General features: G+C 42.8%; 1 protein-coding gene across 9 annotated transcripts in view; it reads right to left on the bottom strand.

The window, feature by feature from the left end:
* Positions 1–2,020: 2,020 nt before the first annotated feature.
* nrxn2b (neurexin 2b) overlaps positions 2,021–26,259 on the bottom strand; it is a 700,882-nt gene continuing 676,643 nt past the window's right edge. For 7 of the 9 annotated variants that reach the window (XM_026160309.1, XM_026160297.1, XM_026160299.1 and 4 more), the window contains 3 exons: positions 19,700–20,022; positions 13,368–13,446; positions 2,021–5,105 (listed from right to left, as the gene is read on the bottom strand). In XM_026160309.1, the coding sequence (XP_026016094.1) occupies positions 4,216–5,105; positions 13,368–13,446; positions 19,700–20,022 (1,292 nt within the window). In that variant the 3' untranslated portion in view covers positions 2,021–4,215. The remainder of the gene's footprint in view (positions 5,106–13,367; positions 13,447–19,699; positions 20,023–26,259) is intronic. The other 2 variants (XM_026160315.1, XM_026160323.1) reach the window with 1 other exon arrangement.

The following is a 26,259-nucleotide window of genomic DNA, read 5'->3' as shown; positions in this document are numbered from 1 at the left end:
TTTTATTATGTTGCTGTTGTTTTTCCTCATTTTTTTTTAGAAGGTAAAATTAGCCGGTGCAGCTCACCAATCAGCTCACCCTGTCTGTGTCTTGTTTTTCATTCATCCTAATGCTCCAGTGGACTATTAGTATGATGTGTCTTATCAAATATGTATGCGAATCTCAAATTCTGATCTCAACAGCACAGAGATCCAGAGTAAAGTGCATCTGACCTCTCAGGGGTACCGCAGTTTCTGACTGTCTGAAAATGATGACATTTCCATTTAGTTTGAGTTATGTGTAACAACTGAGAACTGATTGTCCAATATAGAAAACCATCGTAGTTGATTTACATCTTTTTTAAACTGAAGTAAAGCCCGGTAACTTCATGCTGGATTTAAGAGCTAAGGATTGTGCTCGAGTCTGATGATTGCTCTCAAAGATTACGACGTTAGCATACTGCTCTGCTTGTGATGATTTTTTTTATCACTTTGTGGGAAGGATTTTTTAGAGGAGCGAAGACGACTCATGATGAAGACTCGTTAAGAGAGGTCTCACAGAATAATAATCAATAACTGACCTGAAAGTAATTTCAGTGGGACACGTGTGAGTTTAAACAGCTTAAAGAGCTGCACAAGAAATGTATCACAGATGGCTGAAATTTGTTCAGGCAGTAGAATAAAAAAGATGTTTTTTATATTTTCCTGCAGGATCACAGCAAACAATACTACAGAGGTATGATCATCTTGGCAGGCCACAAAATTAATGTATATATTTTTAAAAAATGCTCTGCCATTGAAGGACCGTTAAAGCTTAGTGAATAAACAAGCAGGATGTTTTCCTTTGTTTCATAATGACAGCAGCGCCTCATTGCTGCTAAAGCGATTTTTCAGCAGAACAATGAACCCCTACTGTACCAGCTCCAGAGGTGCTGGGCTGCAGCTCATCCAGGCCTGTTGGGGTTAGTAATACAGGAAGTAAAATGTTAGCAGGCACACTGTGAGTTGAGCTTTGTATATTTGAGCTTATTTGTATTTACACTTGGAAAATGGGCACCAATAAAAGCAAATACCATTCCCTATATGGATGTAATGGATGTCATTATGGATGAATTTGAACATATTTGACTGTGTTTTCTTTCTATTGTCCTTTGGAAGTGGCACCGAACACCTAAAAATACACGTGTCGCGTTTGGGAGAGTTTGAGAGAGAGAGTGCTGTTTCTGACAGAAATTTCTGGTCTAAACTTTCCCGACTGTTTCAGACCACCTGCATACGCACCCGTCTCTTTGATCTCAGGCAGTGTCTCTGCTTCGCGTCTCTCCCCTTGTGCCCTCCTGGGGTGCCGAGGCTCATATTTTGAAAACCTCAGCTCTACAATGAAAATGTAACTGACATAAAACAAACGCGGTCTCGACGTACTTGAATCAAGTCTGACAATTGTGGAAAGGAGAAAAAATACATCCAAAGAGACATCCAAATAGACTCAAAATCAGAAAAGTGCGCTCACATCAACGTGAAGATAAGGAGCTGAAGTTTTCCTCTGAAATGAAAACGGCATTGGGTGAGTAATTGCTCCCTGTGTTTCTATCGATTTCTGACAATATTAAGATACATTTAAACTAAGTGTGAAATCGTCTTACTTTCTTAATTTGGAAAATGTATTAACACATTAATGCTTTTAGGGCCACTGCGCTGTTATGAAATATGTCAGCATTTAAAGCCGTGATGTGGAGAATTTTTTGTGATTATAGCATCTTTCAAATTATTTGATGTAATAACTTTTCTTTATACTGAGAAATGAGACTATCCCTTTAAAACGGGTCCAGCTACAGACTTATTTTGCAGAGCATTTATCTTAATCGGGGTGTCAGAGTCAGAAATGGTCCGGTTCTAATTAGAGCTGCTTTCACCAGCAACTTGGTCCATCGGATGTCGTAATATCGAACTGTTTCAAAGCAATTTGCAGTCCTCTGAGTACCTCCTGGGGATTGAATCAAATTTGAAAATAAGGAGACAATGAACAGACCACACAACGCAGTAAGTAAGAAGTATATAACCAAGTGTATTCCCTCTGTTAATGTACACATATTTAGAGTCATCTCACTGGAACACTTTACAATAACATTTAGAAAGAACAGGAAGATACTGGGAGAGTATGCTCAGAATGGAGAAAGAGAGAAACCAGACAAACGTGGCAGAAGAGAGTAACGACGGAGCCCGTCAAGTGAAATGACTACCGTCTTGTCTCTCGCCATATAGACAGAAATAGATATAAAACAAATTAAAGTAAATAAAAATCAGAGGATGGATAAAACCTGCTTTCCTCACAGGATACGGGGACATACGATCTCTACAGAGAAAAAGGAATGCATGAAGAACAAAGAAAGAGGCTAAGGATGACAGATGGAGGATAAAAGAGGACATTTTCTCCTCTGGAAAAGGAGAATGCATGGTTTGATGTTCATAACCCAAATCATATTTGCTCAGGTACCAAAAGAAAATACATAGAAATTTCAGTTTCCCAGAATCAGTTATTTTTTTTCTCCAAACAGGAATGATAGTAGGGAAAACACATTTCTCTTAGTAATGGGATGAAAGTCAAATATTTAGACATTTCACAAACTTTTTTCAGAATTTTTCTTTTCATGGTACAGTTTTCTTTTCTTAATAGACTTGAGAAAATTGGAATACTAGAGTTCTGTTGTACATCTTTCAGGGAACTGCTGTTCTCCTTTTATTTGTGTGCTCTTCCCATTAAGTTCGCTTTGCCCGCGGGCTGCCGTCAGTCCAGTCAGGCTAGAGAGGGGCGAACGACACAGTTGCTCTTTTTCAGCTGCTGCAAGGTATCTCTCTCCACAGTGGAACTCCAACACGAATGAATTCAGAATCTCCCTAAAATGTCTCTCATTCCTCCAGAAATGAAAAGAAATTTAAAAAAAGAAAAGAAAAGAGCAAACCAAAGTGACTGAGTCTTGCAGCAAGGCATTCCATCAGCCGCACTGTTCATGAAGTGAGGGGCAGGGGTCTGAGGAACGGGGGGTTGGACGGTGAAGCTGTTCAAGAATCCCATCTTTTGCTGTGCACGTCTCAGCAAACGCACTTTTTGATTCGTTCACATAGGTCCATATGTTTCTGCAACGTCTATACATATATTTATAATTATATAGAACAGAGTTCATCTTGTTTGCTGGAGGTTTTTTCTGTTTTTCGGTGATTAGTAACTTGTAAGGACGTGACAGTTTCTCTGCTGGCCCACTAGGGGGCACCTCAGAGCCCCAGATACACATGACACAGATCTGCTGGAACAAAGGACGACCAAAGGGGTGTTTTTTTTGGCCTCGATGAGTTTTTGGCGGCTAAACGTACAATTTAGCATCCGTTAGGTTGGAGCGGTGGCATCTCACGTAGTTGCTACTTTTAATGTTGTTACGATCATCAGTCATCGGCGTCATATTTTTTTTGTTTTTTTAAACTCCACAGAAAGGAAAAACAGTTTATCTCTTTTTCGTAAATGAATACTACATGCTTGAAACACGGCAGAGTTTACATCGCATCGGCTGCTGGGCACCGTAGACAAGGAGAGAAACAGAGTTCGTGGGTGAACGAGAAGGAGAGAGAGAGATCCGATGAGAGGCGAGAGATCGGAGGTGTCGAACACTTACAGAGGTGGAGGAGCTGGATTTGACACAGTGTTTCTCTAAGCTGGCAGTATATTGATCTGCTAATTCGAGCCTGGTTGGAAAAAAAATCTGTTTGATACTGTCTAAGGTGACGCAGGTTCTCCTCAGAATCAAGTACAGGCCTTGACACAAATACTGATGGCGATGCTTTCCTACAGTACTCAGGCTAACCCATGAATCACTGCTTTATCAGCATTTGCTACGTGGTTGTTGGCACGGTATGTGTAGAGATGTAATAGCCTTTCCTTAAATCCACACTGTGGTTAGCATTGAATGCAACTGAAGTTTAGTCTAATCAATCAAAGCAATGTGGAAATGTGTGAGGAGAGCTGTGATGTCACTGTGCCATCTCATTTCGCTGCCTCCCTCTGATTCGAGATGAACTGGTAACACATATGAGCACCTGACAATACTTGAAGTTTGAAATGAATTAGCCACTGTGATGTGTTTGCAGTTTTCCCACATACTGCCTTCTCTCCCTCCTTCTCCCCGCCGTCTCTTTCCTTTTCTAAGTGCTCTGCTGTCTGCCCCTGTGTGTCACGGCGGCACTCCCTCAGACGTAGTACTCTTTGTCTTTGTTCTTCTTGTTCTTGGTGACCGTCTTGGCAGTGCTGGGCTGTTTCTCCTTCACCAGGGCCCCATTGCTCTGTGTGGCTGAGTTGCTAATGTAGTTACGGCTCTGGTCCACCTGATAGGAGCCCTCATCGCGGTTGCGGTACTTGTACATGGCGTACAGCAAGATGAGGATGCAGAGGGCAGCGGCTGCCACGATGCCCACCACCATCCCGGTGGTGCTGCTCGACTGCTGCACTTCTACGGCACCCGGGAGCCCTCTCTCTGGAGACGTGGGGTCTGGAGTGGGAACATGAGGGAAATTTGGGGGATAGGTTATACCTGGGACTCTACGGTGGCCTGGATCCAAAGAGGGCTGGGCCGGCGGCAGCAGCACTTGGTCCCGGGTGTTCATTTTCCCGGCAGGGATGTTGTTGCTACTACTGCTGCTGCCGCCGCCGGCTGACTTGATGCGCGGGTTCAGCTGATCGGGGTTGGCTGTGGGGGTGGAGGAGAGGGGGGGGCGGGAGTTGGGGAAGCGGGAGAAATGGCGGTCTCGGGGGTTTTGGACGCCACCCTCGACGGCCGGGGGAGGGGGGAGGACAGTCCTGTCGGTGACCAGGCCGGAATTTTTGTAATAGTCCTCGTCATCTGACTCGGTCATCTCCCCCGAGCCGTACGCCGACACCTCGATGGTCTCCTCGCAGTCCTCCTGGTCCAAGGGGCAAGGGGGCCGGCCGTTGGGCAAGGGGAGGGATTCTTTGGTGGTTTCAAGCAGGGTGAGGAAAGGGCGGTAAGTGGTGGGGGGCGGGGGTATTACTGGGTAGTGGGTGGCGATAGATGGGGGGTCTAGGGAGTCCACTGTAATAATGGGCAACACTAATTCACCTCCTAGGACAAGAAAGAGACAACGAAGGAAAAGAGTGTTAGAGACCACCTGAGGGAGAGACGACTTCCAGATCAACAGAAGAAAGACAGTTCAAATGTTACAGAAACACCAGTATTAGAACAGCACTACAGCTTAACATGAGGTTAGTTCTACAAGTTTAGTCTGTTCTATTTAAAAAGTTAATATGCTGACTAACTTTGAGCTGCATTATAAAACAAGATGTAAGAATATACTCTAGCCTGCACCTGCTCCTGACTGTTCTGACCTATTTCGCTGTGCTGCATATTCCTACATGTCATATCACTAACACAAGGTAAAAGCAGACTACAAATTACACTGAACAACGTAACATCTATTGTACTACACAGCCTATCCTTCACTGCTAACCTTTCTAGTCCTACCTACGCTGACTACGCTCAGATGTTTCTGCTGTGATTGGTTAAATAAGATAGCAAACCACGAGGTTCAGGTCACTTACATCAACAAATTGGCCGCATGATTTTTGCATGAAAAAAAAAATTACAAAAAGAAAGCTGTGTAAGATTGTTCTCGGATAGTGATAAACAACTCCCCTCCCCACCCCCACCATTGTTTACCTCCTCTCCTCTTTTGTCTCTTTATTGGGTGAAAAATAATCAGAATGTAACAAAAAAAAAAAAAGAATAATAATGTATTGTTGCATTATTCACTTGTTCTCCCCCCCCCCCCCCCCCCCCAAATTCACATGAAGAATTGTCTCAATCCTATTTTCCCCTTTTGGGCATGGTGGCTTCTATGGCTCATTTCTAATTAGCTTAATCTGTATGCAAACCCTCAGGAGCGGCTGCAGAAAACTGATGCCTCTAATTCTTAACCCAAACTCTCAGTGCACTACACTACAGCGCACTGAGTAACAGAGTATTAAATAATACTGCTCAGTTTTTTATCATGACTCCCTCATGCCCACTTCCCTCCCAAACACCACACGTTAAACATGGGGGAATGATGTTCTTTTCAAACAGCCATCAACACAAATAACATTAAAAAAAGTCTTAATGAGCCAGAATTTCAGTTCAAGCCTCAGTTATGCAATTTTAGCCCAGTGCGAAATAAGCTTCGACTTTGCTTCAGTTCAGATTATTGGGGGAAAAAAGGTGCATTTAAGAGGAATCCTTGTATCATAGACTGAAATGGTTAGACATATCAGGAGTGTGTCAACAGGAAATAGAATATTAATAGCAGTAAATTTACACACTCAATTTTCTGTCCAGTGTTGCAAAAGGGTCAGTAAAGGAAACAGTTGAGAAGTATTGCAGAGTGAATTAGATTACAACACATCTTGGAGGGGGACAAAAGGGAAGGTAACAGCAAAACATAAGCAAAGAAATGCCAACATCACCAGCATAAAATCATGACTCTGGCTCTGTGTTCGATTGATGAGGTAAACCAGGGAGACTCAGTGGGAGAGAGTGGCTGGATAAGGCGTTTCAGGAATGAATGGGAAGGGAGGGGATGGTTAATAGGAGGTTCTGGGATTGTAAGAATTCCTCTGTGGCCTTTATTCAGCTCAGCAGCACTCAAACACCCCCAAACCCATTGGTCAGTTACAAAACCCCCACATTTTCACTTAAAGAATGGCAAAGGCTTTGTTAAAAAAAAAGGTAATGCATTGGGTTAACAAAGCCACTGCGACATATCAGCATATAACAACACACTTGAGAGAAACTCCTTGAAATAAAGCAAAATGTGAGAGCTGTAAAGGAGAAAGAAACTTAGTAATTCTTCAACCGTTCTAAGTTATTATTTCACCACCACTACTGGAAAGGCTAGTTTCCATGGCAATGCTCAAGTTATTTCTCTCCCATACATTTTCTGTCTGCGTTTGAGGGATGAGTTTCACCTTGAAGGCGAGAGGACAGCAGAGTGCGGCGGCACATTTGAGGAACAAAGCAGATTCACTTCGAGTAGGATTTCCCCCAGTGCGTTCAAAAGAAAGAAAGAAAATCTTTGTGTTTCGTAAGATAACTCGTCAAAGTCGCTCCAGCGAGGGGGGTGGGGCCAACGATTTGGGAACGCAGAGAAGATCGTTTCCTAGAGATACAGGACGCATGTGCGAGTGAGGGTGATGACGAGAAGACGTTAGCGCTGCTATCTTTACTCTGCCGTCTGTCTGCGTGGCGCAGATGCTGCGAGTGCAATTTCGAGCTTCATACCTGCTGCTCGGTGTGCAGCCTGCCCATTACTGAGAAGCTACCTCTGCTCACAGTGCGTCCTACTTACTGTACGTGCGGCTGACACGGCAAATAGATGCCCCTGTTACAATAAACATTTAATGTAATCCTCAGGAATCAGGACCACTGTGCTTCCCTGCTTAAAGTCTGCTTATAGGAGCCCCTCGGAGTGACGCTTACAATGGTTATTAAATATTTACGGGAGGCTCAGAGTCATCATGCACAAGTGTACATAGAAAGGATTGTTCAAGCAAGTGACCCACATCGCTCTGCTGTCCTCTTAGTTTTTAGGAGCCAAAGCCTGAAGGCCTCATGGCATTATCCCATATGACTGGCAGGCAGCAGCTCCTAGCAGAGTAATGAACCTCAGCCCTCATACACAGAGTGAGCCACATGTCAGACCTCCAGGCAGTTATCAAGTGAAACATCTTTTCATTTCCTGTTGTGCGACCTAAGCCTACTGCACCAATATTTAAAACCAATCAGCAACTTCAATTGGCTTTCCGACACTGCACTGTGTGGTCCCTGTATGCAGCTCTGGTGCTGTTAACAGCCAGGTTGGAAGGTGGGGTGGGTGGGGGATACATATCACAAATCTCCCTGCATGTGTTCTCCTGCTGAAAGCTGCCAAGAACCACAGACTGATGTAAACCAGAGGAAACCCAGGAAAGTGAGCATAAAATATTTAGGTGAATGCGTATTATTTTACATCAAAGCCATCAGACCCAAACTGGGATTTACTGAGACCAGTTCTGATGCCAAAAAAAAAAAAAAATTAGGCATGATTCCCACGTGTGGGGGTCTGTTTCTTTAACATTCCCACTCTGTCATTTCAGCGTTAAAGCGGGAGAGACTCAGATATTCAGCCTGATTGATTGAGTTTGACTCTGTTGATTTGAACAGCTGAGGCAGACGTTTAGTCCACAATGATGAAATTCCTTTATCTTTACCCACATGCCTCTCTACTGCGTTGCCAGTGTGAGTCACCCCCACCCCTCCTATTTACTCAAAATAAGCACAGGGCAGATGGATACTGATGCATCCACGTCGGTCTCCTGACAAATATCGTTATTCTGCTGATCACATCACCCCGCTCACATCTATTTCAAATATTTAGAGCAAAAAGGTTGTTTGGAGTTTCAGCATTCTGTAATTCAGCTTCGATTAGGCTGCAGATGGAAAATCTAACTGCGTGTCCGAGCATAATATATTATCCCTTTCTTGCTTCTGAATCCCGCTACAATAGGTGGCCCTATAATCGGTGCAGGGAACAAACCTGCTTCTTTATATGCGGGGCTCTGTAAACTGCTGCTGCTGTTCTCAGGTGAAGTGACTTGTTTTGACAAAAAAGATATGATGCCCTGCTCATATTGTGTCTCACTCAGAGTCACATATTGTGCAGCAATAAAGTCTCCAGTCTCCAATCTCCATGTCAGAGGTTCAGACAATCTGCAAACCATCATGTTTCTCCATGGTGCTCCGGGGCATTTGTTTACAATCTGAAGCTAAAGCGGCCAGATTTCCTACTCAGAATGCAACACAAGGAAAAAGGCCATCCTCCCTAAAACATTTGGTTCTAATTAGAATTTCAAAAACCACTTTTGTGTAGTTTGCAGAATATGTATAATTTTTTTGTAAATGACAAAAATGCACCATTGACCAGTAATGAAATAAAATGGTTACAGGCATGTGAATAATGTTGAGTAATGCATTCTTCGCTTGTGTGATTAGGCTGACTGAGCACCTCTGCAGTGACTGGGTATCCCGACTAAGATCCATATTTTTGGTACTGTAAAATAACTCTGCTAATTAAAGACAATCACCTAAAGCCCTGCAACAGACTGGCAACATGTCCAGGCTGTACCCCCCGTCTCGCCCTATGGTAGCTGGGAGACATTTCATTATAACTCATGCAAACTCAAGCATTCATCATGGAGCTGATGCGACCTTTACTCAATTGCATTATTTTTTTCCACAGAAAACGATCAAATCAGAAGGCTCGTTCCAAATCTGACCAATCAGACACAGTAGGGGTAGAGGCTTGGACAGTAACACTTGCCTGAACCCTGAAAGGATGATGTACCGCTTAGAAAGCATCCTGTCATGCAGGTTCAAGCATCCATACTGCTCAGGATCCAACCCGTGGAACCTATATTGATAAACTTGGGCCTGTTACTAGCTAAGAGCGATCAATAAAGCATCACCCTGACAAATAACTAACACCCAAACCCATCGACTTGGCTCTGAGTCACACTGAATGCGGAGGGGGACCGAGAGGCTCCAGGTCATCCCTCATCTATCACCCAATCTCTTATTTTCACTCCTCGGCCTAAGAAGAGCAATTCATAGGTTGTCTCTATAGCATGCTGTCTGATGAATTATTGAGGAGCTCCTCAAAGCTCTGATCTTGTCAGAGTAAAACCGATATAGAGCCTACAACATCCTGGGACTGATAAGTAGCTTGGAGAAAAGCAAAGTGAGGTCATGTCGGGCTAGAGAACAGACAGAACATGATATATGGAGACAAAAAGACACAGCTTTAATGTTGGACGGATAGAATCTCAATATGTTTGTTAGTGTGAAATATAGTTATTATATGTGTAGCAAATGAGTGTCCATATGCATCTTTGGAGACTTTTTCCTGTCTGTTCATTTTCTGCTCGGTATATTGAGCTTTGTAATCGAGGTCCACATTTCCTAGCTTGTCACCCTTCTGACAGAGACTCATTACAAACACTGAAGTATCGAAACCATAGCTCTAATTGGGTGATGTAATTAAGGCTCTCTAACAGTCAAAGTTTAATTAGCCTGGTGGGAACGCCAGGAATCGTTCATGGGAATTTCACTCTCTCCTTCACTTCCTCTTCCTTCTCTCTCGCAGGCTCCCTCTGTACCTCCGCTTCTCTCCTCTCCCCATTCCTCTGTTCTGCTTTGAGCGCAAAGGAACGTGATGCACATCTCAATGAAAGCCAGTCCTTCCCGCTCGTCTCCTCCTCAGGTCTTCTTCTCTGCACCCTGTGCTTTTGTCTATTTTGCATCCACTCTGAGCTTGTCAGCAAATGTGCAACAGCAGCTACCCCTCAATCACTGTCTGAGCGTTTCACGTTGAGGACTCTCATTTAGCGTGACACAGCCAAAACACTCCTCCACCAAATGCAGTTTTGGAAAAAAGGGAAAAGGAAAAAACAAGCTGCATCTCTTGAATTGTGTGTTGTGGTGTTACCAGCTGCAGGTAAGCAGATGGAGCTCAGCTGGTTGTATATATGAAGGAGTTGTATCGATCCTCATCAATTCATAACCACTGCATCTAGCTTTGCTTAACAGAAAATCCACAGCTGCCTTTAAAATGTTTCTCTCCTTCTTTCCTGAAGGCAGTTCAATAACAGCGAGCCGAACACTCACATGTAATTGAAAACACTGGGAATTGGTCCTATCACACAATGACTAAAGGCCTGTGTTTGTGCAGCAGTGATGGAGGGGGAACATGCTTTGGAGACAATGTTGATTCTGCTCTCCTCGTCCACAGTTTTCACAGAGGCTTATCCGACCCTGCCGGCTCGCTTCGCTGGAACTCTCGTGGCATCTGGAAGGTGTGATACAGAGCACGCGCGCGCGTGTACGCACAAGCGCGTTCATTGTTGCTCGGGAGAGTCGGAGGCAGAGAGAAAACTTTACACCCACAGAGTGAGAGAGACAAGTGCCTGTGTGGAAAGGTGAGCATGTCAGACACCGTATGTGTGTTTGTGGGGGCGTGCGAGAGAAAGGGAGAGATAGTGAGTTGCATTTCCTCATGGGAGATTAAGCCTGGACATAGCATCCAACCAAAAAAAACTCTCATTTCTTCTTTTGATAAGAGGGGTATTGAGTCTCTATTTCAGTCCCAACCACCTACAGAGAAAACTGCAGGAAAATGCTGCACTCAAGTTTCTCAGCACTGGTTCAGATCAGGTTCTCCCAACACAAACATACTGATAAATGTTGTAATCTGCTGCCATTTACAGTCCACCAGTCAAACCACTAATCCACAATCCTACAACAAACTTTTACAGTTATTCAAGGTAACTCAAGTGCTTTTCGGGGAGCACATACACTGCTTAACAAATTTATTAGACCACCAGTCAGTACCAGGTTTATGCTACAGCTGTCCTAACAGTACTGGTAATTACCAAAACCATTTCTTATGTGTCTGTAATGACACAAGATCTATTACTATAACAAGAAAATAATAATTTTCTTAAAGACCTAATATCACCCCAGCCTGGTTCTGCTGGAGGTTTCGTCCTGTTAAAAAGGTGTTTTTCCTTCCCACTATCACCAAAGCACTTGATCATAGGGGGATTGTCTGTTGGGGTTTTCTCTGTATTATTTCAGGGTCTTTGCCTTAAAAAAGTTGTTGTGATTTGGAAATGTATAAATAAAATTAAAGTTATCCAGCAGTATGCACAAGGCTCTTTAATCAAAATGATATTTTAATACTAAAATATAATTATTATATTTTAACATTTGAACTTAGTGTTTTGGAAAAAAATAGAAACAAACAAAAAAGCACATCTTTGTTTTTCTTGAACAGTTTTAGTGGTTGAATATTGTCCTTGATTCATTTCTGGGAAAGCCCAGTGTGCCGGCTCAAATTCAGACATAAAAACATGAATATAGTTTGTTATTTGACTAATAAATAACAAAGTAATTTTTTAGTTTTAAACGTGTTTTTGACAGATTTCTAAAATATTTGTTTTTTCTCATTTTTATGACGGGTCATCAGATACATTATTAAGCAATGTACACTATGGCATTTCTCTTCATTTTTTCCCTTTTTCCATCATATAAAGCAGCGGTCCTCAACCCCAAGGCCTCGGACCGGTACCGGTCCGTGAGTCGTTTGGTACCGGGCCGCGAGAGTTGAGGCTCGGGTGTGAAATGTATGGTTTTCAGGGTTTTTATCGGTTTCCAGCGTTATTTTGTTATCGTTTTTATCGTTTACTCGGTTTTCCTGGGTCTTTTCACGTGTGTTATGAATAAATCTTCTTTTTTTCGGTACCGGTACTAGTTTTATTTTGTTGTATTTATCCGCGACACCTTGAAGGCCGGTCAGTGAAAATATTGTCGGGCATAAACTGATCTGTGGCGCAAAAAAGGTTGGGGACCGCTGATATAAAGCATGTTCTGCTGAAGCTACACAACGGTTTGCCCTATCTCAGAACATTAAGGCAGGTTTGAATAAAACCACACTTAGCTTATAGCTAGTAGTCGCTAGCAAGTCTTGTTTTATGCTCCAGGAATTTAATGTTTTCTATTATTTGACAGTGGCGTCATAGTGGCTCTGCTTTGATTAAAGGTTTCACCCACACCAGAGTCAAATCTGTGAACCCATTAAACACACAACTCTTGTCACTCAAGATCTTTAAGGATGAAATACTGCATAATTTAATGTGGACATGCATATCTTCTGACTCTTGGAGTTTTAGAAGCCTTGACTTGTAGCTGCACGAGTAATTTGAATCTCACTTTTTCACTGAACAGGCATGGTTCTTGGCAGTTTTTAAATATGGCCAGCTTATTACTGCTAGAAACCACAGCGGCAAGGAGTAAAACACATGGCCTTTAACTTCCACCTCCTGACATGGTGTCAGAACATTGCTTGACCCTCTGTTCACACTAACAGTGCCTCAGCCACCAGGTCTGCCAAGCTACAGCTGTGCGCCATGCAGAACAAGCTGTGTTTCCACGTTGGAACTGTCCTGCCTTGTTAAAATCGGGGCAGGGGATTGGTGCAACAGCTGGGAAAATGCCAGGTATTACCACATGGCTGAGCAATTGACAGACCACAATGCTGCTGACTGCCTGCTGCTTTAAAAAGCAACAAGAAAAAAAACTCGGAGAGTACACATCTGGCCAATCAGAGCTGCATACAGGGGGGCTGCGCAGTCACAAGGTATCATTTAGAAGAGGAGAAAGGGACATTGAGGTAGTCTAGGTAACTCTGCTTTTGTGTTTCAGGCTGACTTTGTTTCCAGATAAAACACAACAAAGGCAGAACTCCCTGAGCTGACTCACCATTTCCAGGCTCGCACTCCTCCAAATCTTCGTCATCGCTAGGACATTCAGCCGATGCTACCAGGAGGTCGTCTGAATTCTGGAAGAACAGAGAGGGAGGAGATACAGTCAGGACAAATTTTATTTGTGTAGAGGATACACCGAATATCTAAGCGGATTAAGAGTCTCTGGAAGTCACAGTGAAGGTCTTCGGCTCCACCGATGCCTAGTCTCACAGAAGCGTGTGCAGCTGCAGTACGAGAAGCAAACTTCCGGGGAAAACTCTTATCTGTAACTCAGTTACAACATGAAGATTTATTGTTGAGCAGTTGTGGCACAAGAGCTGAAAATATGGAGGTGGCAGTGCTTTATGAGCAGCACCCGTGTGTACTTATGTAACAAAAGATGGAGAGCTCGAGGGAAACCAAAGTGAAACAATCTCTTTCTGACCCAACGCCGCCGATCAAAGAGGTGCAGCTTGTCGAAACAGCGCGTCAGCTCCACTGAGTGGGCAAAAGTGTCAGACATTGAAGGCTCTATTGCACAATTGTTTTTACTTTTCAGCACATGCAGTAAATTATCTCCATTATGGTCTCTATAGGATTATTTTTGACCTTGAGCTTGTAGACATTTGAAGTAGGCGATAAAGAAAGCAGTAGACATGGAGCCTGTTGTGCCGGGTTTACAAGTACAGCGGGTACAACAGCGGGGGTCTTGAAATGAAAGCAGATTAAATCTGACAAGGTGGTTCCAATTTAGTAGCCCAGGTTTGTCCTCACTGCTGCATGACTCACACAGCTGCGTGTCTAGACACCCAAACATCCTGCCCTCGCCTCCTCTCAGCCTCTGGTTGTTATTCAAGATGGGGGTCATCTGATAGAAAATGGAGGGCTTTTATCAGCATAACTGATTCACTGCCTCGCAGAGTTTTCGCTCTGTTATTAATCCATGGCACGGGCATAATCATTTATTAATTACGCTGTGTCCGTTTGAGTGTGTGTTCACATCACCTAGCTTTGTCAAATGGTCCTAATGATCCCGTTTCAGTTTCCCAGCAACATCTCCATCACGCATGCACTTACATTCGTATTCCATCCATGCAGCTGCTTCGATATAAACAGCGCATAATGAATCCTTTAAAATGTGCACTCCTTTAAATTAAACAACCAGGACATCAATAAATGCACACGTCGGGCTGTGTTTGTGGCCATAAAAGCTAAAAGAAAAGAAAAAAGGAGTTTTTATAACACAATGTCTTACTGATTGAATTTCAAAAGGTTTTTTTCAGCCTCCTGGAGTTATGATGGCTGTAATTTCGTGCAACATCTGTGACACACTTTTAAACCCCAATTTACCTGACCCCCCTGGAACATCCAAAACAGCCCCGCTGACTATCTCCAAGCAGCATCCACAAGGACTTTGAACCATCTTCTATCCATCCAGACAAATCAGAGAGAGATGGCAAACACCTGGGAGTGCTCTCAGCTTAAGACAGCAGCAAGGGCGAGGCTTGTGATCTTAGTTTTATAACATCCTGACACCAAATTTGGGTCAGATCGAGACAAGTGATGACTTCCAACTGTTTCATGGAAACCCACAGTATCAAGGGGTAAAAAAGCAGAATAAATCAGACCCCCGCATGCACATCAAAAGGTAGATCTTTTATTCTAAGCATCAAAGCACATTATTCCACTATGATCAAAGCTACATCGCGGCGGGTAGCTCAGAGCTTTTGGAGAAATTGAAATTTAAGTTTCTGCTCATATATAGTTAGATTCTGCCACTCCTGCATTAATACACCATTGCCATGTTTGTTTTTTTATCCATCTGAAGAACAGGAAAAACAACGAGGCAACAATTCCTAATCTGACCACATGACTGTGACGGATCTAGAGCAAGGATGTTAAAGTCACATCATGAGCCACATACAGCTCACTTCGATCTTAAGCGGCTGGACTGGCGAAACTTCCATTTATGCTGACGTACAGAAGTTTAAGTGCACATTTATTCACTGAGATATTTCAATATAAGAAAAAGAAATGCAATGGAAGAAATCTATCAGCACAACTCTTTGGGCTTGAATTATGAAAAAATAAATGTGTAAAGTTACAGAAAGTTCTGCGAACTCTGACTGTACTGTAAGTATAAAAATGAAAGCTTTTGTTAACTGACAGAAAATGTTTACTGTAGATACAAACATTTGGGGTTTAAAGGATGAGGCACAGTCCATAAAACTGTTGTATACTTACACTTCTTCTGTCTCAAATAGGTGAACCAGACATGGCCACTGAACAGGCAGGGAGTATCTGGAATCATGTAGTTCCATGAGGACCTTCTCTTTTTGCATTCTTTTCTTTTTAGGTGGAAAAAAGTTTTTATTTTGACAAAAACAAGCAAATCGCTAAAGTAAACCAAGCTACCATCACCTCCTGGGTGATTTACAGCACCATATAATTCAAAATGATTAGTCAATAAAACCCAGAAACAAAAACCTAAAGATTTGTGAATTAATCTAAACTTCTTCCAGAAAAGTTGGTTTTCTTAATTATCTGATTTTTAGTTTTCAACTGCTATTAATGCTGCACATAACAGACTCTTAAGTGGCATTATTCAATGTTTCCTGCTGTATGGACCTTGTCATTTAATTTCTGTTTCACCAAAGAACCAGCTACTTTTCTAATACAGCTGTCTATGCTTTGGACTGAAGGTTTAACTGGCTGCAAAATAAGTCCCGAGTTTATGATCTAAAGTGTCGAGTCTTATCGAACACAATGTGATGTTTATTTTGTAAATTATTTTCTGAATCAGTGTCAGGAAGGATGGTAAAGCAGGGTTGGGTGGGCGTACATTGGGACTGACAAGTTGTCTGTGAAGGTTCTCAGTCATCCAGGTCATCATAGTCAAAGGAGCTTGCAAAGAAAAGCGTCTGGACTTCTTTAAGTTACTTGAAGACGTTTCACCTCTCATCCGAGAAGCTTCTTCAGTTCTAAGGTCAAATGGTGGAGAGTCCCAGATATAAACCTAGTGGGAGTAACCCCCCACAGAGGGACAAAAGGACCCCCTGATGATCCTCTAATCCACTGAGCCAAGGTGTGAAACTGGGTGTGGGCCCCAATCAGCCAGAGTTTCGGGTGAGTTCATTGTGAAACCTGGCCCCACCTTATCATGCGAATTCCTGAGATCAGATGGCCCAGGATGTGAGTGGGCGTTAAGGCGTCTGGGAAGGGATCTCAAAACTGGATTAAAACTATGTCCACTGTGAGCGACCATCTTTGAACAGAGGCGGTGGTTTACGACACCAACTCTCTGCCATCTATAATCCAGTTTTGAGTTCCCTTCCCAGACGCCTTAACGCCCACTCACATCCTGGGCGATCTGATCTCAGGAATTCGCATGATAAGGTGGGGCCAGGTTTCACAATGAACTCACCCGAAACTCTGGCTGATTGGGACCCACACCCAGTTTCACACCTTGGCTCAGGCGATTAGAGGATCATCAGGGGGTCCTTTTGTCCCTCTGTGGGGGGTTACTCCCACTAGGTTTATATCTGGGACTCTCCACCATTTGACCTTAGAACTGAAGAAGCTTCTCGGATGAGAGGTGAAACGTCTTCAAGTAACTTAAAGAAGTCCAGACGCTTTTCTTTGCAAGCTCCTTTGACGACTGACAAGTTGGTACCATAACAGCACACGGGCTCTAAGTCAGATCCTCCCCCTTCAAATTAGACCTTCAAAAATAGAGCTTCACAAACCAATGGATAATGTCACATTGGCTACGCCTGTCTTCATATACCCTGTAAGATTGTGACTCACGTATCCCAAATTTTCGCCAGGCACAGTGATAGTCTGTGATTCTGATTGAGTTTGAGTCGTGTATGGGTTTTTGCTCCGTCTTGTCTGTTCAGCTTCGATACACACCGCTGCTCGCACTAAATACACTGTTTTCTTCCATTTCCCCCTCAACTGCTGTTCCTGCCACAAATATGAAAACAAACAACACTTCCAGTTCACCACAGGCACGTTCCCAGGACAGAGCCTGGTGTTTAAAAGAGCAAATATAAATGATTTCATACAGTCTGGTGCCTCTCAGCTGTTGTAAAAATCAATGTAATCCTCCACCCTTCAAGAGGTTTTGCCTAATTTTGCTAGACTACAGCTGTGTTCACAGTTATTCTTTTGTTGCTTTATTCTGTCTTTCCTTTGGGTTGGGGGACAGAGGAGGTACCACACCTGGGACCACCTGTATGATCAGCGCTAATGTTTTTAGGCTTTTCTACACACAGAAAAATGCCTGTTTGATCATTAAAGTACATGCATAGTGACTCATAGGTAACATCTTTTGATTCGCCAGCATATATCCTTAATGCTATTTTTGTCTATTGTGGCAATACACTTGGTTGAGCTAGGTGCATAATAATCATAAAGATGGAGCCATTAAAATGTGTGTACACTATCTAAAAAATAGAGTCTTAGCAATAAAAAGCACTCTAAAGGTGGAACCGTGCTTTTTTATGACCCAACATAAACATAAGTCAGCAAATGGAATACACATTAAGGCTTGTAACAACCAAAAGGCAGACAACACTCAAGAGTCCTCTGCTATCCTAAAATGCTTCCGGATAATTTATCAAGCGGGGCAGTCTGGGGCTGCCAATTTCACATCACAGACAGATGCTTTTAAAGCTCGCTATACGCTCAACGTGGAGAGCAAGTTTCGCCAAGAAGTCTGGAGGCCAGAGACACTGAACCGAGTGCATCGTACATACGGCATCTTAAATCCATGTTCCACTGATCTCATGTTTAAAGAGAAGAGAGAGAAACACTAAATCACAGACCAGCTGATTGTGCCAACTGGGCACAATCAAGATGCTGTTGACTGCGAAGGAGCTCTGACAGGTTTTAGGTCCAAAACTTTTTGTTTGTACTTCCGTGGCACCGATAACCATGACTGAGACAAGTGCACCTTCATATTTTGTCAACTGCCATCAAAGTATTAGTTTGATGAGCCTGTGGAGGCCTCATTAAGGCTGACTTTTATCAATGTACAAGAAAGAAAGAAAAACAGTTGCTGCAAAACTAAAAGTTTTCTTTAATCTGGGTGCTCGCAGTATAACTTTGCATCTATTGTGCAGCGGTGCCAACAGCTTCACCTTATCTTTAGTCTAACTGGAACTGCCACATTTAACCAAAATGAGGCACAATAGGAAGGTTTGAGACGATGATAAAAGGACAAAGATCTAAACACATTCTGGATCTGCTGATCATGGTTTTCAGGGAAGAGTGTGAGTGGCTCGCTGACTGATCTCAGATATGCCTCTGTGGACATGAAGAGTGCTAATGAACACAACTGAATAAGAGGAAAGCACTAGTAATTGGCATCGCGCTTTTGTGTTTTCCGCGACACCATAAAAGTATGCCATAGAGCTGAAATTGAAAGTATGGAATTGACAGGTTTTAAAGCTTTCAACTAATTAAGGTACAAAATCTCTACAGCGCCAAATATAGCTGACGTACAGTACATCCACGAGCATGGGCGACAAGCTTTCAGCGCTTCCTCTCATGGCCTGGATCACACTTTTTTTTGCACAGCACACAGTTTATAGCTAATGATGCTGGATGTGAACTGGAGCGTATTCCCCTCCTGGATCTTGTTATTAGGTCTTTTTATGATGGCCCGCCTCTTCCATCTTCTTGCATGTGGGCAAGGAAAAGGTCCCCTACTGTTTGCTAATTGTTGCTTTCCTTGCTGGTAATATGTGCCTTTAGCCCATGTGGATAATCATCAGAGCATAAATCACAGCCTCTCACATGCGCACGATGTAGACTCGTAAATGGAAGTTTATTGTTGTGCTCTTTGTGTAGCAAGATTTCCTTCTCGAGATGGTCCTGCCTTCGACCAGCGAGCAGTGATTTCTAGGATCCCGGTCAGCCACATCTTCTTAAAGAAAATCAAAACCGCAGTGTTGATTGGTCTAATGGATGGATCAAACAGCTGAGGGCTGTTTGACCATCTGAATACAGCTGATGGCTAACAAGGGGAAACTCGCACACAGCACAGAGCTGAGAATGTGACTGTTTGACCTTGTAGCTGACATCTGATTTCTTTTGAAATCTCTTCATGTAAGAAGAACCATCTGGTTACTTGGCTATGCTGTTTAATCTTTCAAATATTGTTTTCAGCAGTTCGAGGATTCTGGGGAAACTTTAAAAAGCCAATTAAAACTAACTGGCAATGGTCCATCACAATGCACAGCACCAGAGCATCTTCTTGCCTCGGTGACTCAAACAGCAGCCTTTTGATTTTTCTCTATGAATCATATAAACAAGCTGGCATCACTAGCTCACTTTGCTCACCTGTGTCACACTGTCCCTCATGGTTGGCGAGCGCTGTTTGCGGGTGGTGGTTGTGGCCATGGTGGTGGTTGTCTCCATGATTGTGGTGGACATATCAGCCAGCGGGGTGGTGGAGGTGGTGTCGGTAGTCAGCACCGAGGGCACGTCACCCACCAGCCTCAGGTTGCCCTGGGTCTGGACGTTGGGGTCGCCCTCGGCTGCTAGTTTGAGGACCTGCAGGCCGTTGTAGTACAGGCCTGAGATCTGGCCCTGGAAGTGGCGCCCTTTCTCTCCACCACCGATTTTGATGAACGCTTGGCTGTTGAAGATGGTCAGCTGGCGACCTAATATGCGACAGATGACAAGACGGAGGGAAGAAGGAGGAGAGAGAAGCGGAAAGAAGAGAGGTCATGAAAGAGGGGAAGGAAAGAAAGGGGCAAAGAATACAAATCAGGTCATGATCTTCAGGTGAGCTTCAACATGAAACACAGTGAATCGGAGGAGATAGGGGGAGTGTTTCAATCACAAGGGATTTCCTGGGTAACACTTTAGGGAGATTGGACCCTGGCTTGCTGCAGTTGCAGTCATTATGGAGCTAGTCACGTGGCACATTCCCAGAAAAGCACCCTGAATCTGGCAGTCAAATAGATTGCAGGAGCAGTCGCGGATTGACCCTGAGACTGAAGGTTCACAGCAAAATGCATCTCATTTGCCCTGAGATGGAATATATTAGAACAATGCTGGGTCTATGTCATTGACCTCCAATGCACATGAGCTGCACAATGATAAAGTATCTCTGCCAGAGGAAAAACCATCACCCTGCTTTGCCATCTAAAGGAGGAAAATGAGATTCTCATTGGAAGAAAATGTTTAATTCAGCAGGGGCTGTTCCTCTCTGTGGTCATTACCATTCATCTGGATGGATAGATGGATGAAGAGAGGACAAAGTCAACCGTTTAACCAGGGTCCAATACTAATGTGTCACCAGGTCTTGTGGTGTAGGGGCAGAGTGGGGGCAGTCTGAAAGGTATAATTTTTCTCCCTGTATTTTCTCCAACTGACATCCGTTTAGATTTTATTTTATTCCCCTCCTCCCCCTCCGACAGGCATGCATCCCTACTGTGCCTGCTTATCCCCAACACTCAGACTGACGCAATCTTTGACCCCTAGTGAGACTCATATGGACATCGGGGAATATTCAGGTTAGAGGAAAACTGTTGGAAGGATGTGGGTTAAAAACAGTCCTTATGAGGTAATTACTCAGAGGAGAAGGATGGGAGAAGCTAAAGAGGTTTTTTATGGATTAATCAATCCCTGCAAGGAAAGAGAGAGTGTGTTTGTTCGTGAAAGGGATACTGCGCTAATGTGTGCATTTGGGAGTGAAATATTGACTCAGTAGACATGGTGGGCTACGAATCTTGGGCCTGAAGGGAGTGTGTTTATGAATGTGGTTGCGTGTGTGCATGTACGCACATTTATTACGTCTTGTGCAGGTATGGGAGATTACTCCTCAGCGCTTCTGCTGGCACTCCTGCTCAAGTAATCTGCTCACAGTGACTTCCCTGCATGTGATTCAATTAAATAACAAATGCTCTGAATAACTTTCTGAATGCTTGTTTCATGGTTTCAATCAGACTGTAAGCTGGTGACAACTTTCTTCTCATCAGACGCTGGGGACAGGTCCAGGTCCCATTTGCTTTCAATTAGGAGAGCTGAGAGGGTTCTTCACCACTATAATTATAATTTACTCTTCATCTATATGGGTGTGTTGACCTGTTTATAAGATTCAGGTGTGCGGGAATATCAGAGGAATTATGTCAATGAATGCTTGCGTTGGTACGTAAATGTAAAACTGCATGTTTAATCTACGTGTGTACGTAGACTCTACAGAAGTGCTGAAGACATAAATCTGTTTCCTCGATGAGGGCCATTACACATGTCAGCCTATTATCAGATCATTAGACCAAGGTCCCACAAGGGACTAGGCTCCTGTCCCCTAACTCTATAATAATGAGACTTAATGTCTGGCATATGCGCTGTTGACATAATATCTGACTCTTATTCTATTATATCATTACTTAGCATGTTTAGTGTGGGAGTGATGCTGCAATAAATAGAACAGGAAAGGATGAACAGACTGTTAAACTACGAACATCAGCCGGGAAAATACAGGAGAAAATACATGCACGTGTATACACAAAGATTCACTTTAAACACACACACACACACACACGCTTGCACTAAAATTTTAGCCCCCTTAATTAACCCCACCCCGCACACGTTCACAAATCAGCCCAGAAGGTCTCCATTGTAAACATCTTCACTTGGACTGAAAGGGTCATAGAGTGTGGACAAGTTGAAGACATGGTGTTTTTCTATTGTGTGTGGTGTGAAACTCCAAGTCACAAGATGGTCTGTTCAGATAGGACAATTTACTCCGCAGGAGCTAAGTGTAATGGTGGCAGAGTTACACTCTGAGCCAGTGACACAGTCATAAGTAAGCTATATTGACAAGCAGCTTATGATTATGATGTAGAGTAAGGAGGATTAGTAATACCTCCTAGAGTCACTGCACATGCATTCATGTATCATACATATTTCTTAAAATGTCCAAGCATCCGTTGGGTGACCTATTTAATGCCTCTCTTTGTGAAAGAAAAAAAAAGCCTCGAGCACATGAGAGTACTGTGGCCATTTATGTGCTCATCCCATATGAGACAAAGAAAGCCAAGAAGAAAGGTGCCCTCTAGACTAGATGAAGGGAAATCAGTGTTTGTTTTCGTAGCTGTCTGCTCAGGATGAGACTCTAACAAGGCCTGATGAAGTTATTGTTTCAGGGTCTGCCGGGTCAAATCAAAAGTGACATGTGGTTTTAGAACCAATTTTGGCGGCAGGCGTAAGTGGGGCGGGGTGGAGGCGAGGAAAGATAGAAAGAGAAGCCTCTGCAATGACATGCAATCACGGTGCTTAATATGACAGAGCTGGCTGTGGCGCTGCTGCAGAGAAGAGGGTGTGTGTGCATGTATATAATAACTTATGAAATGTGTCAGTGAAATGACCTTTATGTGTGTGATAGTTGGCCTTTTCAAGTAGTGTCTATTTCCTCAACATTTATTTACATACACCTCTCCCTCTGTGTGTGTGCTTGTGTGTATTAGGCAGCAGCACAGCACACATGGGTTACACATCGATGAGGCTCTGTTTCACCAATTTCAGTGTGTATGGATGTGTTTTGCCTCTCTCCACAGGAATTTTAAGGTGATGGGCATTTAATGGGCAGAGACGATGGAAGCAGCTGGATAGGGGTGGCTGTAGGGTGGGGTGGTGGCGTTAGAGGGGCTAAATGGATTGGGGTGTGTATGTGCGTGTTTGTGTGTTGGGACGAGGGGCTGACAGCCAGCCTTTCATTATAATGGGCATCCGCAGCCATACACAAAGCCTTAATTAACTGCAATGCAGAGACCAGAATGGTCAGACTTCTGTAATCAGCTACTGCAGAGACTGAGCGGAGTTCATACATCTATCCCTCTATCTGTTTATATACCCATATGTCTGAAAATAATCAAAGATTTTAAAGTGTGAGAAGTACGAGCAAAAATAATAAACGGCTATGCATATTCAAACATGAGTGCACTGTATATACATTTAGCGACAAAGATGTCTCTAAATGTAATGGATGCTAATGGACGCTAACATGTTGATGTTAAGTAGGAAAAATGCTTTGCCTGACAGACACGTCCCAATATATTCCCATTCTAAAATGCTAAACTTCACAGCATTAAAAAGCTACAGCCTAACAGGTGTAGGCTATTTAACTGTACCTCTCAACAATGTTTGTAGTGTTGGTGCTTTTTAAAGCATTTTTATTGAAATTAAAGTCCAACACGTTTGTCCTTCAGTTTTGTTAGTGAATTGCTAGTATTAACATGTTAGCTAACACTAATAAACTACATGTGCCATTTCAGTTCTCCAAAATCTGAATGTTAAAATCCAGTCCAAATTGGATGTACAGTCTCTGGTTTGCTAGCATGCTAGCTATTGGTAGATAACAGGAAACAAGGTATAGCTGAAGGTGAAAGACTGTCTCAAACCATTATGTATTATTTCATGCCCGATTATACTGCTAAACTTCACAGCCTGGAATAAGGATTAAAATTCTTAGAACACATCGAAGGCAACAGGGTATTCATCTGATAATTGTGATCTCAGGCAAAAATGATGGACCAACAAACACTGTCTAATGAGCCACCCTACCAGGATGGCTAAAAGCACACATTACTATTAAAGCTACAGTCGTTCAGTACCAATTGAACATGGAAATTGATTTTAATGATCAGTTTTCGCACCACCAGAGCAGAAAAATCTGCACAACCATCCATCTTCTTCAGCTATGTTCAACCTGATATCTACAAATAGCTGCCAAGGTAGTCTTAGCTACGTAGCTTTATGTGCAGCTATAAAAAAAAGCTTTATTTCTTGTAAATGCAGATGGTGCCTTATTAAGAAATGCAAACTGAGAGAGCAGACCAGTTTGGGCCTGTTTTTAGCGTATTCTCTCAGTGTCACTCTGAGAGACAAAACAACATCATTTTATGGAACGATGAGATGTAATTCTTTCCTTCACTACATACCTATATTTAGCGTAAATAATGGCCCTTAGGTTTAAATCCATAGGCTATGTATTTAATGAACAAATAGGGGAATACAGACTACAGACATGTTGCATACCAACAAAAAAGCTGTTGGTGATGAAATGATATGGATAGAAATATGCTGGAAAGCAACATGATCTAGGAGCCTTATGATAGCAGTTACATACATACAATATATATATCGTATACCGTATAGGTATATCGTGATTACATGCGAATCCCAAGGCAGTTAGCCATTGAGATTGTTGAGATGTGTATATCTTTTTTCCCCATTTCTAAGGATACTGTAACTAGAAATGATGCATCTTGGAAAACCTCTTCCAGTTCGTCAGCATCATTAGCATCCTGGCAGCAGCTCTCTAAACAGGTGATTGGGGTAAGAAAAGGTGGGAACAACTCTTTCTAAAGGTATTATAAGCAACAATCACAACCCCCTTCATCCTGTCTTAGCTGATAGGTAATCAATATGACAGGAGATGCGGACTCCCTGCTATAGTACACTTTACCCCAGCCTGCAATATTATCACAGGGCTTTTCCTCAGCAGTGTCTTCAAACAAAGCATATATATTTTAATAAAACAAAAAGAAATGCTTGAAGTAAATTAGCATTATAAAAATCCATACATGTATAATTTACTTTCTTATAATGCTGGCCACAGTGAAACTCCTGAGTAATCTACCCAAGCCTGGAGAAAAGGAGATGATAAAGACAGGTTGGACAGAGTCTTGGAGAATAGGGACATAAGAGATGACAGAAGCGAGGGAGGATGACAGACGAGGAGGACAGAGAAAGAGCAAGTGTGCATGAGGACCGAATGTCAAAGAGACAGAGCGAGGGCATGAAGGGTGGGGATAGAGAGAGTGCATGACAGGCTCGATAAAAAGAACAAGAGGAATGATGCAGTTAAAGAGTGGCTGCAGAGACAGACATACAGTAACACACAAGAGTAAGACGGTAAGAAGCAAGCAGAAGGGAGAGTAAGTCATGTAGTGAGATGAAAGGCAAAAGGAAAGGGGGAAAAAAGAAGAAGAAGAAAGTGCAGTGAAGTGCTTACTATGGATATTAAATGATCACGGGAAGCACTAGTGAGTCACCTCCAGCTTTGCACCCTGATTTTCAAGTATAGCCACTTAATCACATGGTTAACTTAGTTATAACAGGGTTTTATATCTACCTTCCTTGACTAATGCCAAAGCTTCCTGCTGTGTGTATCCCCACAAACCTGCTGTTTGACCACAGAAGGTGCTCATAAAGAGGACGTAGGGATACATTAACACAGAGGTGGTGAGAATACTAAAATAAAATACCCAGCTGTCAAAAACAACATTGTAAAAACGGACCTAAGAATTGTAAAATTTTGTGATTAGTGATAGATGGTGTTAAATTTGTCTTTCTTTAGTTATAATATGGTAAAAATGATTGAACTGACACTTTTATATTCCTAATACATGGCTAAATACAAAGTCGGTGGTGAAAAGAAATTCCCAGAAAAAAAGCCAACTGGTCCGAAAACAGTCCATTTCACACAGCGATTCTATGTGCACACTGACTCTAAGACTGGGTGCAGTGGACCTCAGCGTCTTTACTTCAGTAAGAACTAAAAATAACACACTGAAATGATAACCAAACATCTATTCAAGAAGATTTTTGCAATAGCTACAAACACCGTTAATATCTTGCATGAAAAGTGTAAATGTATCCTCTTTGTGTGCCTGAAGATATAATGCAGCACCTGATTGCACATTTTAAATCTTTTATATGGGCACTAGTTTCACCGCAGTCTGAGTTCTCTTTGATAAGACCTCTTTGACCAAAAGTAAAATGCTCTGAAGCTGTAAAAGCACATTTCTACCTTCAGTCTTCCTCAACTAGAGAGAAATGGCTTGTCACAGACGAGCTGTGGTCAGTAATTACTATCTATGTTGAGC

This window comes from Astatotilapia calliptera, chromosome 3 (genome assembly GCF_900246225.1).
Source record: "Astatotilapia calliptera chromosome 3, fAstCal1.2, whole genome shotgun sequence".
NCBI classification, from domain to species: Eukaryota; Metazoa; Chordata; class Actinopteri; order Cichliformes; family Cichlidae; genus Astatotilapia; species Astatotilapia calliptera.
The sequence above is the reverse complement of the archived record's forward strand: the minus strand, read 5'-3'. Positions and strand labels throughout refer to the sequence as shown.